This window comes from Scylla paramamosain, chromosome 3, assembly GCF_035594125.1.
Source record: "Scylla paramamosain isolate STU-SP2022 chromosome 3, ASM3559412v1, whole genome shotgun sequence".
NCBI classification, from domain to species: Eukaryota; Metazoa; Arthropoda; class Malacostraca; order Decapoda; family Portunidae; genus Scylla; species Scylla paramamosain.
Window position 1 is genome coordinate 7,927,501 of NC_087153.1, and position 17,500 is coordinate 7,945,000.

A 17,500-nucleotide genomic window follows, 5' to 3' on the forward strand; every position below is an offset into this window, starting at 1 on the left:
CGTATGTAGAGTTTTATGTTGCATTCACAAACCGGTTAGTCCAGATTTTGACTGATTACAGTCTCATGATTATTTAATTCTTCTTTGTTCCTTAATGTAATATCAATCTTACACACACACACACACACACACACACACACACACACACACACACACACACACACACACACACACACACACACACACACAAGGCAGATCTTTCTTATATTCTCTATTCCTAAGATTTTTAATAAGAACTGCGATTTATTCAACTGAATTGATTAATTGATTACACAAATAAACTGAGACATAAATAAATGAATTCAATTAATCAGGTTTATTTATTCACATATTTTTACCCATATATATATATATATATATATATATATATATATATATATATATATATATATATATATATATATATATATATATATTTAATATAATTATTATTATCATCATCATCATGATCATCATCATCATTATTATTGTTATATTTGGCTCGTGGTAAGGATGACGAATGTCGAGAGTGAGTTGATTGACGAATCCTAGTAGTAGTGTGGCAAGTGGCTCCTATTGTATTATGGTATGGTATGGCATAATATAATGGTACCATGGTCTAATATGATGTAATGTGTTATGGTATAGTCGAGTGTGATAAGTGTCTCCTAGTGTATCATAATTAAAATAGGATAGTTAGCAGTGAGATGTTTGGTGAATGCGATTCATACCTTGTGTCCACAAAGACGTCATATATATATATATATATATATATATATATATATATATATATATATATATATATATATATATATATATATATATATATATATATATATATATATATATATATATATATGAATTATTAGCAAAACATTGACACCATGCAAGGGATTTATGGATTCCGAAGCATTTTTGCCAAACTGATGTTTCTAAATGGTGCACTGCCGTGGAGTGAGAGCACAGGTGAGATAAATACCGTGCGGTTTCCCATGAATATTAAATTCAGATTTTTATCTATGAAGGTACCAATTGGGTGTAATATAATATGGGTCGTACCTAAATCATTGCATAGACAGAGAATACAGAGCGCTTCAATGAGAAGCATGATGTATTCCGTCCCTATGAATAGAATTAGTACTTGCCTACATTATGTAGCTATATATTAATTTCATTGGAATTAGAAATTTACGAGCTTATTAGTTAAAAAATCATCCTGACACAAATGATTATTTTTACGTTGATTAAAATCGGTTATAATCACGCGATTTAAATAATTTGATCTAAATCATAACAACTCTGTGTGGCGGTAATGTCAAGGTCCTTGTCGTTACGTTTCTTTATATTACGCACTGGTTGAAGGTAAATAACAATAGTTAAACAGAAGGTTTCTTGTGTTAGTTGTGTGTTTTGCTGCGATGTGTAATGGTTATGCATTGTTCAGAAAGTTTATTGTTATCACTCTTTTTACCCTTTTAGGTAATGTACCGTCACAGCTGGTAAAGTTAGTGGTGTGATGAGGGAAAACTTGTGGCGTGTTATTGTTACTCGTTTACTGTTATCAATTCTTTGGGTATTTTATCGTCGTGGCTGCTATAGCTATGTACATAACAAATCAAACATTGAATAAATACAACACTACAGGACGCGCTATGGTACTATTCTCATATCAGTAAAATAATAATTAAAGCGAGTGAGTAGAAAGTTACCTGGAAAAAAAAAAAAGGTATCATCAGGGATTTGAGCAACAGTAGGTAATTCAAACACTGGGGAAATAGCAGCGTTCCGGCTTCATTGAAATCAAAGTTATGATCATCACAAAGATACACGCAAACGCTGCACGCCGAGCCAGGTGAGGCAGGGCGCCGGGGAATCGCTCACACTCCAGATCAGTTCCCGGCGTTATTTCTCGTGTTTACGTAATGAAGTAGTAGTTACTCTGATTTATGTGCTGCTTTGTCCAAGGAAAAATACCGAATACTGATCACATCCGGAAAAAAAGAAAACAAAAAGAAACAAAGAAAAGAAGATACAGTAATTATGAAAAAGCGAAAATCTTGATGCAACATGGATAGAGAGAGAGAGAGAGAGAGAGAGAGAGAGAGAGAGAGAGAGAGAGAGAGAGAGAGAGAGAGAGAGAGAGAGAGAGAGAGATTGCTCGAAAAACACACTACTTCACTTAACGGAAAACATATATTTTTCATCCGGGAAACTCCTCTTGCCTTCATTCATAAATAACAGCAAATCTGAGCTCATTATCATTCATTATTATTGATCAAACTGTCGAGTACCTATATACTGGTGCCGCCTTGCCTTGCCTTCCCTCCCCAACCTCCATCACTGCGTCAGATGATCCCGTTGTTGTGGCCCATTGAAATTAATCAGTCGGTTCATTCATCCATCCATCCATCCATCCATCCATCCATCCATCCATCTATTCATCTATTTATCCAACCAACCAACCAACCATCCATCCATCCATCCATCCATCCATCCATCCATCCATTTCCCATCGTCACTGTTTCCCTCGCTGATTATTCCACAAGGCAACTCAACATCTGCACCAATTAACGGCTAAGGTGTCCACTGAGTCCTAATGTAGCTTATTAATAGATTAAGTATGTTTGTTGCGAGCGGACACGTATCCCTAGATTAGTGACGTGTCTTATCCTGACTTCACCCGATTCTCACCTCCTAAGCATTACAGTCCTAAACTTGTAATCTGAAACCGCAGTTTCCGCTTAGCATTTAAGGGTTTTCAAAAGATTTAGTTGTATATATTCAGAGATCAATCAAGGAAATAAAAGAATCATGCCCAACATCATCCAAGGTCTTTAAGTGGTATAGGGGATGTAACAAGGGTGACGTAAGCCAAATTCCCGGATCAGTAATGAGGAAAGAGCAAAAAATAATGAGTTCAAGCTTAAAGAAGGAAAAAAAGAGGTGTTCGAGAAAGAGATAGTGAGGAATTGGTTCTCACATAGAGTGGTAGATGAATGGAATGGACTCAGTAATCAGCTTGTTAGTGCTGTCATTAGGGAGCTTTGAAATATTAGACAGATTTATGGATGGGGATGAGAGGTGGAAATAAGTAGGTATGCTTCGTACAGGAATGCCACGTGTAGGTCGGATGGCTTCTTGCAGCTTTCCTTATGTTATGTTCTTATGTTATGTCAACTCTACAGCAAGTGTACGTTAGCTGTAGGGCTGATAGAGTGTCTGTTACCTCTGTACGGGAGCCTTAGAATGTCAAAGTAAATGTTGTCATAAGTATGGGCTGTCAAGGGAGGCTGGGATGATTGAGGCATGGATGGATGGATGGAAGGATGGGTGAGTGAGTGAGTGGTTAAGTGATGTATGTATGGATGAATAGTTAATGTGGATGCGCTCTTATGGATGGATGAACGGATGAACTTGTGATGGATAGATGGATGGATGGATGGATGTGTGTGTGTGTGTGTGTGTGTGTGTGTGTGTGTGTGTGTGTGTGTGTGTGTGATAATAAACAAGCATCAAGGTGATCTTTAGAAAGTTAAGATGAGAATGATGATAGTAATAATAATAATAATAATAATAATAATAATAATAATAATAATAATGATAATAACAATAACCATAATGATAACATGCTAGTAATGACTATGACAATAGAATATGATGAAGTTAGCTCCTTTTGATTTTTTAAAACATACATTTGTACAGAAATGCGCTAAAGTGTCATTTTTTATTGTTTGTATTAGGTGTACTGTTATGGAAAGTGGGGCGTGAAGGAACGGACGGGGCAAGGCTGAGGAGAAGACACAGTGAGAACATTTAAACGGAATGGAGGGCAACCCAGCAAGTCAGGCGCTGGTGCTGCTATTCGTGGCTATACACAGTCGTACACTAACACCAGCATTAGCACCCGCAGACAAACACACGGAACAATGGATGTGGGAAGACAAAGTAATGTAACGTTGCCCGACGGCCATGCACTCCAGCTCTTTGTGCAGCGCTTCTCTCCCGGCAGTGGTCTTTGATCGCCAACCGCACGTCGTCCAGTTTAAAGCAAATCTTGCAGCTCCGTGTGTCTGTCGCCCTCGGCGACGCTCGCTGCTGCCACCTATTTTTGGAGCAGCACGAAATTCAGAGTTCTGACACTTCAGTCGAACTTTGCGTCTGTTTTTTCTCGTCAAATGATGATCCACTCTCGTTGTTTGTGGTGTAGTTTGCGGCGACACCATGCTGTGTTTACACTTATTAAAACTTACTTAAAAGATATAGGGGATGAAGGGTATTTCTTACGAAAAGAAACTGAAGCTTTTAAATATACAGTAGGCTAAGAAGATCTTCAAGAAGGTTTAAAAGGTCTTTAATGCGCCATTGATGTTTCCAGACCACGTTCTGTTGAATGACGCTTAAAGCGTCATCGGAACTGAGGGGCTGAAATGGTATAGGGGATATATCAAGGTTGACGTAAACAAAATTCTCAGGATCAGTAATCACAATATAACAATAAATAATAGGTTTAAGCTTGGAAATGTTAGATTTCGAAAAAAAAATAGAGATAGAAAGAGATAGAAAGGAATTGGTCCTCAAATAGATTGGTAGATGATTAGAATGGCCTCAGTAATCAAGTTGTAATCAATCAGCTGCTGATTAAGATCAGCTGATCTTTGTTATGGTAAGATGCGTGAGTGTAGCGTGGTGACTGTGGACATAATTTCACTTCTATTCAAGTATCCGGCAATATTCAAGTATCCGGCATGTCGGCGGTTCCGTTGATGCCGGATAAGAGGGATTTTACTGTATATATATATATATATATATATATATATATATATATATATATATATATATATATATATATATATATATATATATATATTTTTTTTTTTGAACAGTGTTTAATCATCTCTGCATTCCTTATTTTTATTCTTGAGGAAGATCCTTATAGGTAGTGATGATAGGTTGGTATGGGCATGTATGCTTTATAAAGGGACTGCTACTTGTAAGCCTGGTGGCCTCTTGTAGCTTCCTTTAGTTACGTTCATAATGTTACTACTACTACTGAGACAACACTAATGGCAGGTAATAAAATACACAAGTTTCCATCAAGACTCACCTGTAAGTAAGTTTTCTGTCGTAAAAAAATACACGTATTACATCGTTAAGTGGAAAAGAATAAAACAAATAATTAACGATATAAGTTGGTACACGAATCCTTATTCAACTGAAATAAATAATAATTAAATCTAACTCGCCAGAACTTTGAAAAATAGAGCTGCAATTGGTGGGTATTGGTGCTCCTCAACCCTTTGACTGTTAATGACACTGTGGCATATTTACTTTATTACAACAATAAGCAATCTTTAATGTATGCAAAAATAGAGCACCTGCACTGAAATGTTGTAATAACTTGAGTAATCCTTTTCCGTCAGAATCACTTTTTATAATATTACTCTAAACTTCCATCTGACTATTGCACCAACCTTAAGGACGACAGCCTGTTCCGACGTGAGAGTTCAGGGCCGATTTCGTAACCAAAACTAGCCAGCCTGGTGAAAGTAGGGCTCATGTACGAGTACGTATAGTGTATCTTTATTGCGCATATATGTTACTAAGCGTTGCCTATTCACCTGTAAGTCTCTTTAGCTATACAAAACTGGTACACCTGTAGGTTTTAAGGGTATAATTAGGTATTGTGTGTTCCTTTTAAACTTTCCCGCACCTACTTTGTATCTATTTTTTATTGTTCTTGTACATATAACTTAGCGTTTCCTATGTATGTGTGAGTCCCGCTAGTTTTACAACACTGGTACATCTGTAGGTTTTAAGCGTGTTGAGGTGTTGCGTGTATGAACGTGTCTTTTAATAAACTTTCCCGCATATCCTTCATATATATATATATATATATATATATATATATATATATATATATATATATATATATATATATATATATATATATATATATATATATATTTATAGTTAGGTATTGCACATATTACTTAGCGTTGTATAGTTATGTGAGTTCTTCTAGTTATACAACATTGGTACATTTACAGATTTCAAGCGTATGATAAAGTGTTGCGTGTCGTTTACCTCTAAAGGTGTAGCGGGAACAATTTCTGATCACATACAGAACACACACACACACACACACACACACACACACACACACACACACACACACACACACACACACACACACACACACACACACACACACACACACACACACACACACACACTTTCGTCTCATCAACTCCTTTCCTCTAATTGACTGTCTTCAGCCTCTTTCTCATCACCGCAATGTTGCACCTATAGCTATCTTCTACCGTTATTTTCATGCTAACTGCTCTTCTGATCTTGCTAATTGCATGCCTTCTCTCCTGCTGCCTCGCTGCACAAGACTCTTCTTTCTCTCACCCCTATTCTGTACACCTCTCTAATGCAAGTGTTAACTAGTATTCTCAATTATTCATCCCTTCGTCTGGTAAACTATGGAACTCCCTGTCTGCTTCTGTATTTCCACCTTCCTATGACTTGAACTCCTTCAAGAGGGAGGTTTCAAGACACTTATCCTTCAATTTTTGATTGCTGCTTCGGACCCTATTCGGGGACCGGCATCTCAGTGGGCTTTTTTAAAAAAAAAATTTTATTGGATTTTTGTTGCCCTTGGCCGGTATCCCTTCTACATAAAACACACACACACACACACACACACACACACACACACACACACACACACACACACACACACACACACACACACACACACACAGCATAGATCACCAGTTTCACCAAGTTTGCCTAATTACTACAGTGTGTTTCTCCCTCGCTTGTATCGTTTTCTTGGACGCAGGGAAAAAAAATAGCGGAGAGAGAGAGAGAGAGAGAGAGAGAGAGAGAGAGAGAGAGAGAGAGAGAGAGAGAGAGAGAGAGAGAGAGAGAGAGAGGGTAAAGGCAGGAATTCTGTTCTAGGAAGGTTGATGTACTGTGTATAAACATTCCACTAATTGGCCCGGATGTTTTTGTTTGTCAGCCACTGAGTCTGTCAGTCGGCCAGTTAATCGGTCAATCAGTTGGTCAGTCAGTCAGTCAGTCAGTCAGTCAGTCAGTCAGTCAGTCAGTCAGTCAGTTACTTATTTTGTTATTTAATCGGTCATTCATTATATCAGTATTTCTTTTGTATTTCATCATCATCTCTCTCTCTCTCTCTCTCTCTCTCTCTCTCTCTCTCTCTCTCTCTCTCTCTCTCTCTCTCTCTCTCTCTCTCTCTCTCTCTCTCTCTCTCTCTCTCTCTCTCTCTCTCTCTCTCTCTCTCTCTCTCTCTCTCTCTCTCTCTCTCTCTCTCTCTCTCTCTAAACTGCTGGGAACGTCAAGACCAATACTGAAATGAGTTTTATTTGAGTTAGGTAAATAAATAAATAAATAGATAAATAAATAAATAAATAAATGAATGCATGGATGGACAAGTAAATAAATAAACAAGGGAGAAAAGAAAGAGAAGGAAAAGAAACACGTTAAGTCTGCAGTCTGATGAAACACCCTCGTATTTTCTTGCTTCCCGTCACCCAGCAGGATAAGCAGGGTTTTAAAACGGACTGCCTCACGTGTCCTCCACCACAGATGTTTATAACTGGTTTGTTTCCTTGTAATTTGTAAGCTTCCCTCGATCTGCTGGGGGGGGGGAGGTTTATTTATTCATTCAGGGGAGGAACATCGGTGCAGACCAGTCGGAAAGTAGATTATTGACCTTGCATGTTTTGTTTATTAAGTTATCAGGTTGTTTAGTTTCTTTTTAGTTATTAAAAGGGAGAAATACTTTGGTTTTGTTTTTGTTCATTTTTACTCGCTGTGGTTTTGATCTGTTTTTTTTTTTAAGTAAGAAATAAAAAAAAAATCTTTAGTGGAGTTGGATTTCCTTTATTCTGTTATTTTGTTTGTAGTTCTTTGCTTTCCTTCTCTTTTGATGTAAGGAAGAAAGAAAACTCTAGATAGGAAATGCTAGCACAGCGCCGCAAGTTAAGCAGCATCGCCCCCACCACCGCCCACCAGCGTACCCCCGTCATCGCCAACCCCGCCTCCGCCGCGGCCACTTCCCTGATTCTCCTCTCCGTCTCCTATAACCGGATTGCTCGCTCACTGGGCGGAACCGGTACCGTTCAGCGAGCGGCCGCCCCTCGCGTCTGCATAAATGATGAATGAACTTTATCAGCTTGAATGTTCCTTTTCCTTGTTGAGTTTCTCTTGTCTTATGGCCAAGTTCACTCCGGGGGATGCAGCGTTAGGAGAAATGCGCTCGGATGTGACAGCTTACGGGCATCTGTTAACATGCTCTGCCCTGTAAGCCAAGCTACCCGGCTTTATTACTTTGAGAGCGATAACCCCGAGCGGCAACACCGAATGCGGCCATTGTGTTATTTTTGAGAAGGGCTGGTGGAGGAACATGCCTCCCAGCACTGGATACTTAGTGTTGCATCATGCCGTGGCGCGCTCGTTTATAGCGTTTCCATTTTTCCATGAGGGAAAAATGGGTTGCGAGTCAGCGGAAGGGAAAGTAACGAACGTTATTCAGGGACGCATCGTGCTTGTGAATGTTTTGAGAGAGAGAGAGAGAGAGAGAGAGAGAGAGAGAGAGAGAGAGAGAGAGAGAGAGAGAGAGAGAAGGCAAACTGTGACATCTGCCGTTCCGAGGTCGAGGCCCTTGTGGTGCAGAGCCAGACGCGGCCTCCTAGGGGCCTTGTGTCCTGCCGGGTGGACGGGAACACAGCATCGTGCCCCCGCGTGTCTGTTCGCTGTTCGGCCGCGGTGAGTGTGCCTTGAAGGGAGATGCGTCCATCAATATTTACTGCGACGACGATGACATGAGGAAGGTGTACGTGCGAGGCTCCAAAGGAAAAGTGTCGGTCTGCCTGAGTGAGCCGAGAGGCTTGGCGGGGGCCGTGTCGCCGTGATTGGCTTGGGATGGTGTCAGTGTGCTGGGGCAGAAGGCGGAACTGTCTTTTTTGGCCACGGCAGTGCAGGACTTTAAGCTGCTTCATGTCAGTATTTGTATCTTTCCCGTGTAACTATCATTAATAACCTATACTTGAGTTCATATTCATTAAATTTCGTAACTTACTGTTCAGCTCACAATCTAATTACTAGTGTCTTTTGTATATGCAATTTAGCTTAAGAATTAAAGTAGATAATTTGTTATTCACATTTGTTGTATTAAAGGATTAAGCTCCGGAAATACATGTCCCTTTTTATATCCTTGTTGATCATCCGTTAATAAGCTTTTTGATCCTTAGCGCCGCGACCTGACACGGAGCACCAGGATCAGTGGCAGCTACACACTGATGTTGACACACGCGCCGCCGTATAGGGCCATGAGGGGAACAGGAAGAGAACTTGAGTGAGGAAAATAATAATGACGTGAAAGCTGCAATGGAAAAGATTGGAAGAAATGAGCAATGCTGCACTTAATTTTTCATGTTTGTGTTTCCTTCTTCCTTCGACTTGAACTATTTCAAAAGAGGAGTATCAAGACACCTCCAGAACTTAATTGGACAACTTTCTGGAATCTGTTGTAATTCAAATTTTGGAAGCGGTATGTGGAACAGACTCTCTCTCTCTCTCTCTCTCTCTCTCTCTCTCTCTCTCTCTCTCTCTCTCTCTCTCTCTCTCTCTCTCTCTCTCTTCGCCAGACTCCGTGACACGTAAAAAAGTAAGTGCAGAGTGAGCCCGTGAATCTCGAATCGAAAAAAAAGTTTCTTGCAAAACAAGCAACATAATCAGTTATTTGTTCAACAGTGCAACCACTGTCAGTCTAGCGCTAAGAAGCTTCATGAATGTTGCAGAGGGTAAACTAATCATAAATGCAAAATCAATATTTAATTCCTGATTTGCCTACGTATAAGTTTTTCCTTAGCATATAATCCAAGTCGTGAGGAACTTGGGAATTACACGGCAACATCAAATAGTAAAATCACCTGTGGTTGAAGACACGCGAGCTAAAATATGTAGGGCTGTAAATGTCAGACATCACACCATATATATATATATATATATATATATATATATATATATATATATATATATATATATATATATATATATATATATATATATATATATATATATATATATATATATATATATATATATATATATATATATATAAGAAGGTGAAGTTGAAGGCAATATATTTTTATGATCATTAAGAGCGTATGCAAGTTGAGTCATACATGAAATTGGATGGTAATAAGTGTAAAATTATAGTCATGTTGATGGCAGAGCCGTGATGGCTTGATTGTATTAAGGCGCAGCGGCACCTGGGTCATGTGGTGCCGCGGCGGGCCGGGAGGCAGGGCACGGGGGAAGGACAGCGAGACTGTCAATCATTGCACTGCTGACCTTTGTTTATTTCATGAATATGTTTTTTGCATACATATGTCTGCAACTTATACATTATTCACCTGAGTGGAATTTATCCGAGTTACGGATTATGCAGACCTAATCCATTAATACCGCCACGACAACATCAATGCTGAAATGAACGTGAACGGTGCATTGGTTTACTTACATATTTATCGGAACCTTTTATTTCTTATGGCAGGCTTGAAGTTAAACATTAGATGTCGCTTGGTTGAAACAGGCTAGCGGTCGATGACGGTGAGCTGTGTGCGATGACTTATACAGTGACTCCCATGGTAACGAACATTGCACCCGGAAGATTTCACCCTAAAATAGTAATTCCCCAGCGATGAACGAGGATAGGCTAAGTTGAAATTAGGGAGGTTAGGTTTGTTTAGTCGGGTTAGGTTGGGTTAGGTTTGGTTAGGCAGGGTTAGGTTAAGTTGGGTTAGGTCAGCCTAGATTGAGAGTAATTTATCGTTTGGAAAATTATTGTGGGTGGAATTTTCATGGACGAATCTTCATATGTGGAATTTACTTGGTGGAATTTACTTAGAAATCTGTAGAAAAATCCATTTGTTTTCATTTTCATTTTTTTTCTCTTCGTTTTGTTCTTTTTCATTCTTTTCTTTTTTTCTTGCCGTTCTTCTTTTTCTTGATCTTGTTTTTGTTTTTCTTTCTTACTATCGTTCGTTCTTTCTTTTCCCTTCCTTCCTTCCTTCCTTCCTTCCTTCCTTCCTTCCTTCCTTCCTTTCTTCCTTCCTTCCTTCCTTCCTTCCTTCCTTCCTAACTTTACTTATCGTCTAAATACATACAGCACAAAACCATCCCGAATACTGAACCATAAACAACAACAACAACAACAACAACAACAACAACAACAACAACAAATGATCAGAGAGAGAGAGAGAGAGAGAGAGAGAGAGAGAGAGAGAGAGAGAGAGGAGAGAGAGAGAGAGAGAGAGAAAAGCGAAAAGGCAGATGCAAAGAACTGATGAGTCTTATTAATGCGTGCCGGGAACCAGGTTACGCTATATTTGGTGTTCTGAGGGCCAGGAAATTGCATCAAGCACCGGACTTTGATGGCGTTTTGTGTCCTTTTGGTGCAAGCGTTGTCTGGTGTCCGCTGGTGTATCGCTGCCCACCTGGTATTGATGGCTCTTGGGGATGAGAGAGAGAGAGAGAGAGAGAGAGAGAGAGAGAGAGAGAGAGAGAGAGAGAGAGAGAGAGAGAGAGAGAGAGAGAGAGAGAATGCTGAGTGATAGAAATTGGTGCCGGAACACTGAAATCATATGGCATTGCTGAGAGAGAGAGAGAGAGAGAGAGAGAGAGAGAGAGAGAGAGAGAGAGAGAGAGAGAGAGAGAGAGAGAGAGAGAGAGAGAGAGAGAGAGAATGCTGAGTGATAGAAATTGGTGCCGGAACACTGAAATCATATGGCATTGCTGAGAGAGAGAGAGAGAGAGAGAGAGAGAGAGAGAGAGAGAGAGAGAGAGAGAGAGAGAGAGAGAGAGAGATTGCCTACACCTCCATCCCCACAAACAAATCTCTCCTCCCATAATATGAGTTTATTACTGTCTGGTAAACATAATCCATTGCATTTGGTTTGCATGTGCGTATTTCTTTTTACTGAACAGCGGTGATATGGTCGTTTCTCTTCCCTTGTCTTAAAAGGGAAGAATAGTACCTCCGTGTTCCCGTTGTGTTTATCAAAGGGGACTGAAAGGAACAGAAAGACGGGACTGCCAACTCCTTCCTCTGTATTTTCCTTCCTACGATGAGACGAAAGGTTATGAAGACGCCTCGTCTTGGTTACTCTTAAGGATGTCACTCAGGTATATACTCGTAGACAAGTTCATATTGTGCTTATCCACCTCTGAACCGAGAGACTGCGTGAGCCTGTGGAAGTCCGTGAACCAAGCTCCGACAGACCAGTGCCTTATGGAAAATCTGTGGTCTATTTTATTTATTTATTCCTTTAGAGGGGGTTGTTGTTTTATTTAATTTTTTGTACATCGCTTTCGTTTCACTGTGATCATATTACTTACCGAGTTAAATGTAATAATAATCATGAAAGTAAAGCTTTTCATAAAGAACAAATTTAGAATGAATGAATATTTCTTTGAATGCACCGCTGGCCTTTATTATTTGATTTATATATGCATTTGTCCACAGTTTCTGCAATATTTCGGCCGTTGTCGATTATGCAAATCTAATGCATTAATGTATGTCATGCAACATGCAATAGAAATTAATATGAAATTGAACGTTGCCGATGTATTCACTGACCCATGTATTTATTAAAATCTTGTATTTTTGATGATAGTCTTGAATTGTGTGATGGTTATTTCCTTTAAGCGCTTTAATTGTGAAGGCGATTAAAACGAACCAGGCACAGACGTGGCATATTTATAGATAGATGAGGTTTTCTTTCATATATTTGTATTCGCTGTATTTTGATTCTTGTCCTTGAAGTCTCCCTCCCCCCCTCTCTCTCTCTCTCTCTCTCTCTCTCTCTCTCTCTCTCTCTCTCTCTCTCTCTCTCTCTCTCTCTCTCTCTCTCTCTCTCTCTCTCTCTCTAGTACTGCATATGGTATCATTGGTCCGGTAATCATCTGTCGTATCGGTCACAAAAACATCTCGGAAAGGACGAAACCCTCCACGCACTTGTATTTTCATTATGATTTTACAGTGGTACGTCTTGTTTCAGTATCCATCGGGCAGAAACAGAAATAGCAAGATGCTCTCATATTATCTAATACCATCTTCCCCTTCCTTTCCCAGCTTGCAAGTAACAATCAGGCGGATGAATTTCTGAATATGTGCTAAAATTCTCTATTCAACAAAGGTTCATCGTCGTTATGTATGTGTCCTGTTTGTGTGGTATTACCTCAGCTGTGCACCACAAGAAGAGGGGAGAGGGATGGTAGTGGAGGCTTGCTTAAGAGTTACGTAAGAGTTATTTCACTAATTGTATGATAGACGTGGCTGGTTAGGTAAGTTTAGGTTAGGTTGTACATGGTTAGGTTGTACGCTCCACTACTACTTGTACTATGCTCGTGGTCAGAGTTGAGTAACATTTTGCACTCACCTCTATCGTATTTTGTGTTCTTAGCCAGTTTTAGTTCCTCGTTGATTCTCATTACAAGAAAGCTTAAAATTGGTACACTTTTAGCAAATCAGAGGACTTAGTATAGAGGTAAGGCACTTAACGGTGTGTGTGTGTGTGTGTGTGTGTGTGTGTGTGTGTGTGTGTGTGTGTGTGTGTGTGTGTGTGTGTGTGTGTGTGTGTGAGTGGGTGTACGGTACTCCAATATTGACCATGACTGAGCCGAGGGTGTATAGGAGGAGCTGGAGAAGGAGGGGGCGGACTGATTTTTTCCTTAGCCTTCAATCAATCATGTGGTTCTTTTAGTCCTGCTATCACGCCTCCCCGCCACCACTCCTTGCCTGTCAATCTCCGTCCGCACAGTGACTTTGCCTCTCCGTTTTCCTTCCCTTCGTCAGTAGTCAGGAGTTTTGAGGGTCGCAGGGATCGAGTTCGTTGTGTTCCTTCATCCCTCACCTTTGATGTCAGTGTGTGTGTGTGTGTGTGTGTGTGTGTGTGTGTGTGTGTGTGTGTGTGTGTGTGTGTGTGTGTGTGTGTGTGTGTGTGTGTGTACATTGCTTCCCTACCGGCTGGCTATGTGGTGACGTCGTTAGCAGCAGCGGCAGCATCATTGTCGTCGTCTTCGTTGTCATTGTTGTTTTTGTCATTATCATAATCATCGTCTTCGTCATTATCATCACTATCATCACATTATAAGTCGTTGCCTTTTTTTTTCTGCTTCGCACAATACAAGTACAGTAAAATCCCTCTTATCCGGCATCAACGGGACCGCCGACATGCCGGATACCAGAAGTTGCGGGATATTTGAATAGTAGTGAAATTATGTCCACAATCACCACCCTACACTCGCGCATCTTACCATAACAAAGATCAGCTGATCTTAATCAGCAGCTGATCTGATCAGCTGCTTAAGTGTAAGCACAACACGCTTCCTCTTTTCTACAACTTTAGGCATGATGAAGGCGTCAGGCGATAAACAGTGCACACGCGGGACTGAGTCACTGAGTAAACACAGTGCAGTGGGCCGCGGGTGGCGCGAAGCAGTGCGCTCTGGTGGCGAGGGGACAAAGTATGCCTCGCTCGGGAATTTTAATCGATTTTATGAGTACACATTGATTTTTTATTGATTTCAAGGCTCGGGGAAAAATGTGCCGGATACTTGAAGCTGCCGGATACTCGAATGCCGGATGAGAGGGATTTTACTGTACCTCTTTAGACTCACTCTGCTGGTTTTTTTTTCTTTGCTCATTCTTGTGATGTATAACTTTATTCTCGTCTTTCCGTTTTCCGTTGTTTCTTTTTACACCTCTTGCCTACTCTATAGTGTTAACCCTTTCACTGCGGTATGCAAAAATTCACAGCACTAAAAGCAATGTACTGTACGGAATCTTTATAAGCATCTACAAGAAAGAAGGGGGATAAAGAAAAGTACAATGTCAGGAGGTGGCTGTACGACAAGAAAAGTCTTATTGGGGTTAGTGATTAAAGAAAGATGTGGCAAATGGCAATGTACCGTTTTTCAGCACCATCGATAGCTTGCCTGAATTCAGCTGTTTTCTTCATCTCTGCCTTCATTCCTAGTTGGGGTCGGCCTCTCTTGTGTGTTGTCGCCAGTACCTTCTGTTTTCCTCCTCCTCTTCACCAGGCACAAGCGTCTCTTATCTCCCTCAAATACATCTCTCCACATAAGCCTCTTTCTTCCCCTAACTTCTTTCCCCTTCACTCGATTCCACCGTGCCACCTTTACAGGATCAACCTCTTCCATCCTGATCTCGTGACCATACCATCGCAAACCGTCCTTTCTCCTCTTCACAATTGACACAACTCGTATCTTCATTCTGGTGTCCTCACTCCTCCCCTCTCACTGACTCCCCTCTCACTGACATTCCCATCAGCCATCGCAGCATTTCATCTCACTGTTCTTCAAGCTGTTTCTTCGCATTCCTCCTGAACGCATCATACAACATTACTGGTCCTACCCGTAGTTTTAGTGGTATCTTTTTATTTTAGATCACAGTGCTTGCTTCTCTCCATTCTGTCCATATACTGTCCTCTTATCCTGCGTCTTAATTGTACTGTTTTTGTTGCTTTTATCTTAAATATTATGCATGAGCGGGTTTATGTGAGCATTTGTGTTATCATTCACGACTTTTTGTCACTTCACATGCTTATAACTATTGCTTGTTCCTTGTTTTCGTGATTTTGTTTCTCTTTATCATACCTAAAACTATGATTTTTTTCCTAGTATTCGTCATTGTATTGTTGGAACTTTTTTTTTTATCCCAAAACACGTTATGTCTCTTTCATGAACCTCTTATTACATCTTATCAGGTGTGTTTAAAGTTAAAGTTGTCACCTTTTGTTCCTTCACTCGTATATTTTTTTCTTCTTTATGCCAGTGGTTCGGCATAAACTGGTTTGTGAAATTTGCATCTCATCATGCGTCACTGAACCACACACACACACACACACACACACACACACACACACACACACACACACACACACACACACACACACACACACACACACACACACACACACACACACACACACACACACACTGGAAACCACCTTCCATGTATTACAAATAGGTGTAGTAAATTATGATCATGAGTCGAAATTACTGGAAACGGAACAGCGTAATATGTTTGATAAATTGCACTTCAGTCGGTGTTCGTTGGAATACGTTATGTAGTGTTGGTTTACATTTCCTAGTGAGAGAGAGGTAAAAAAAAAAAACCTTGTAAATGAAAAATATGATAGATGGAAATTAACAGTTATATACGTGTACCGAGAAAAATAGTATGGAAATGAACTGCATGCAAATTAATCTTGGATAATGAAAATGATGTCAGTTTAGCGACATATACGTCCCTCATCACTCCTCTTGCCCACAACATGAAAAAAAAAGACAGGAAAGAAGAATAAAAATAAATAAATACAAAAAAGTGGTAAAAGAGAAATGTTTAGCTCTCATACGTATATTTTACAAGACTTAAACTTAATCCCTAATCCTATCATCCCCCTTTACCCTGAGAGAAAAAAAAGGAAAAACAGAAAAATCAAAACAATAAAAAAAAAAATGGTACAAGATAAGTGCATAGTTCTCTTAAAGTTGATTCTGCAAGACTTAAACTTACCTTAACCTGGAAGCTAACATAAACAACACAGTAAGGCTCCAATACTCATCCCCAGCCAGCAGTATTGATCCCTCACCTGATATACCATCATAGGTCCACCACATCTCCCAGTTCCAGCCCAGGTTGACGGCCACATCTGGAACACGAGCAGGGAAAGTGAGACTAATTGAGGGTAATGATAATAGTGGTGGTGATAATAATAATACTAGATGATAAGATAACAAATACCAAAAAGTGATGATAATGATAGCAGTAATAATGATGATAAGAAAATGTATGAAAAATAGATATAGAAAAAGTTGTGGAATGCATGAATAGATGAACGAAATATAGTGAATAGATAAAATTAATAGAAATTGCTATATAGATAAATGCTAAAAAACAAAAAAAAAAAAAGTTAGTCTACGAAATAGAGTGGCGGATGAGTAGAATATGTATTAAGTCTCAGTGATCCGGCTGTTAGTAGTAGCGAATCAATAGGGACCTTTAAAAGAAGATTAGGCAGATTTATGGATAGGGATGATAAGTGGTTATAGACGCTCGTGTGTATTATACATGGAGTACCCTGAGTAGGCCTGATGGCTTTTTTTTTTTGCAGCTTCCCTTTCGTTCTGATGTTCTTCATAATTTCACGGCAAAGAGTGATAACTATAAATACAATTACGATAAGACTCGACGACCTCGCCGTTGTTCTAATGTCCTTCATAACTTGCACAGTAAAGAGTAATTATTATATGTAAATGGAGTTACGATAAGACTTGACAGCTTTTCTTTTGTTCTAACGCTATTCATAAATGCACGGCAAAGAGCAATTACAATAAATAGAGTTACGATAAGACAAGGCTTACGTACAGTGAAGGTCGGAAGTCAGCTAACGTGCCACTT

At 39.7% G+C, this 17,500-nt stretch overlaps 1 protein-coding gene and 1 long non-coding RNA gene across 4 annotated transcripts in view; one reads left to right on the plus strand and one right to left on the minus strand.

Annotated features, from left to right (window-relative positions):
* Positions 1-17,500, minus strand: part of LOC135089811 (carbonic anhydrase-related protein 10-like) — a 137,110-nt gene that overhangs the window by 13,616 nt on the left and 105,994 nt on the right. For both annotated transcript variants that reach the window (XM_063985885.1, XM_063985895.1), the window contains one exon: positions 16,692-16,751. In XM_063985885.1, the coding sequence (XP_063841955.1) occupies positions 16,692-16,751 (60 nt within the window). The remainder of the gene's footprint in view (positions 1-16,691; positions 16,752-17,500) is intronic.
* The window catches only part of LOC135089815 (uncharacterized), a 220,403-nt gene that overhangs the window by 4,050 nt on the left and 198,853 nt on the right, over positions 1-17,500 (plus strand). The gene's annotated exons all lie outside the window — the stretch shown is intronic.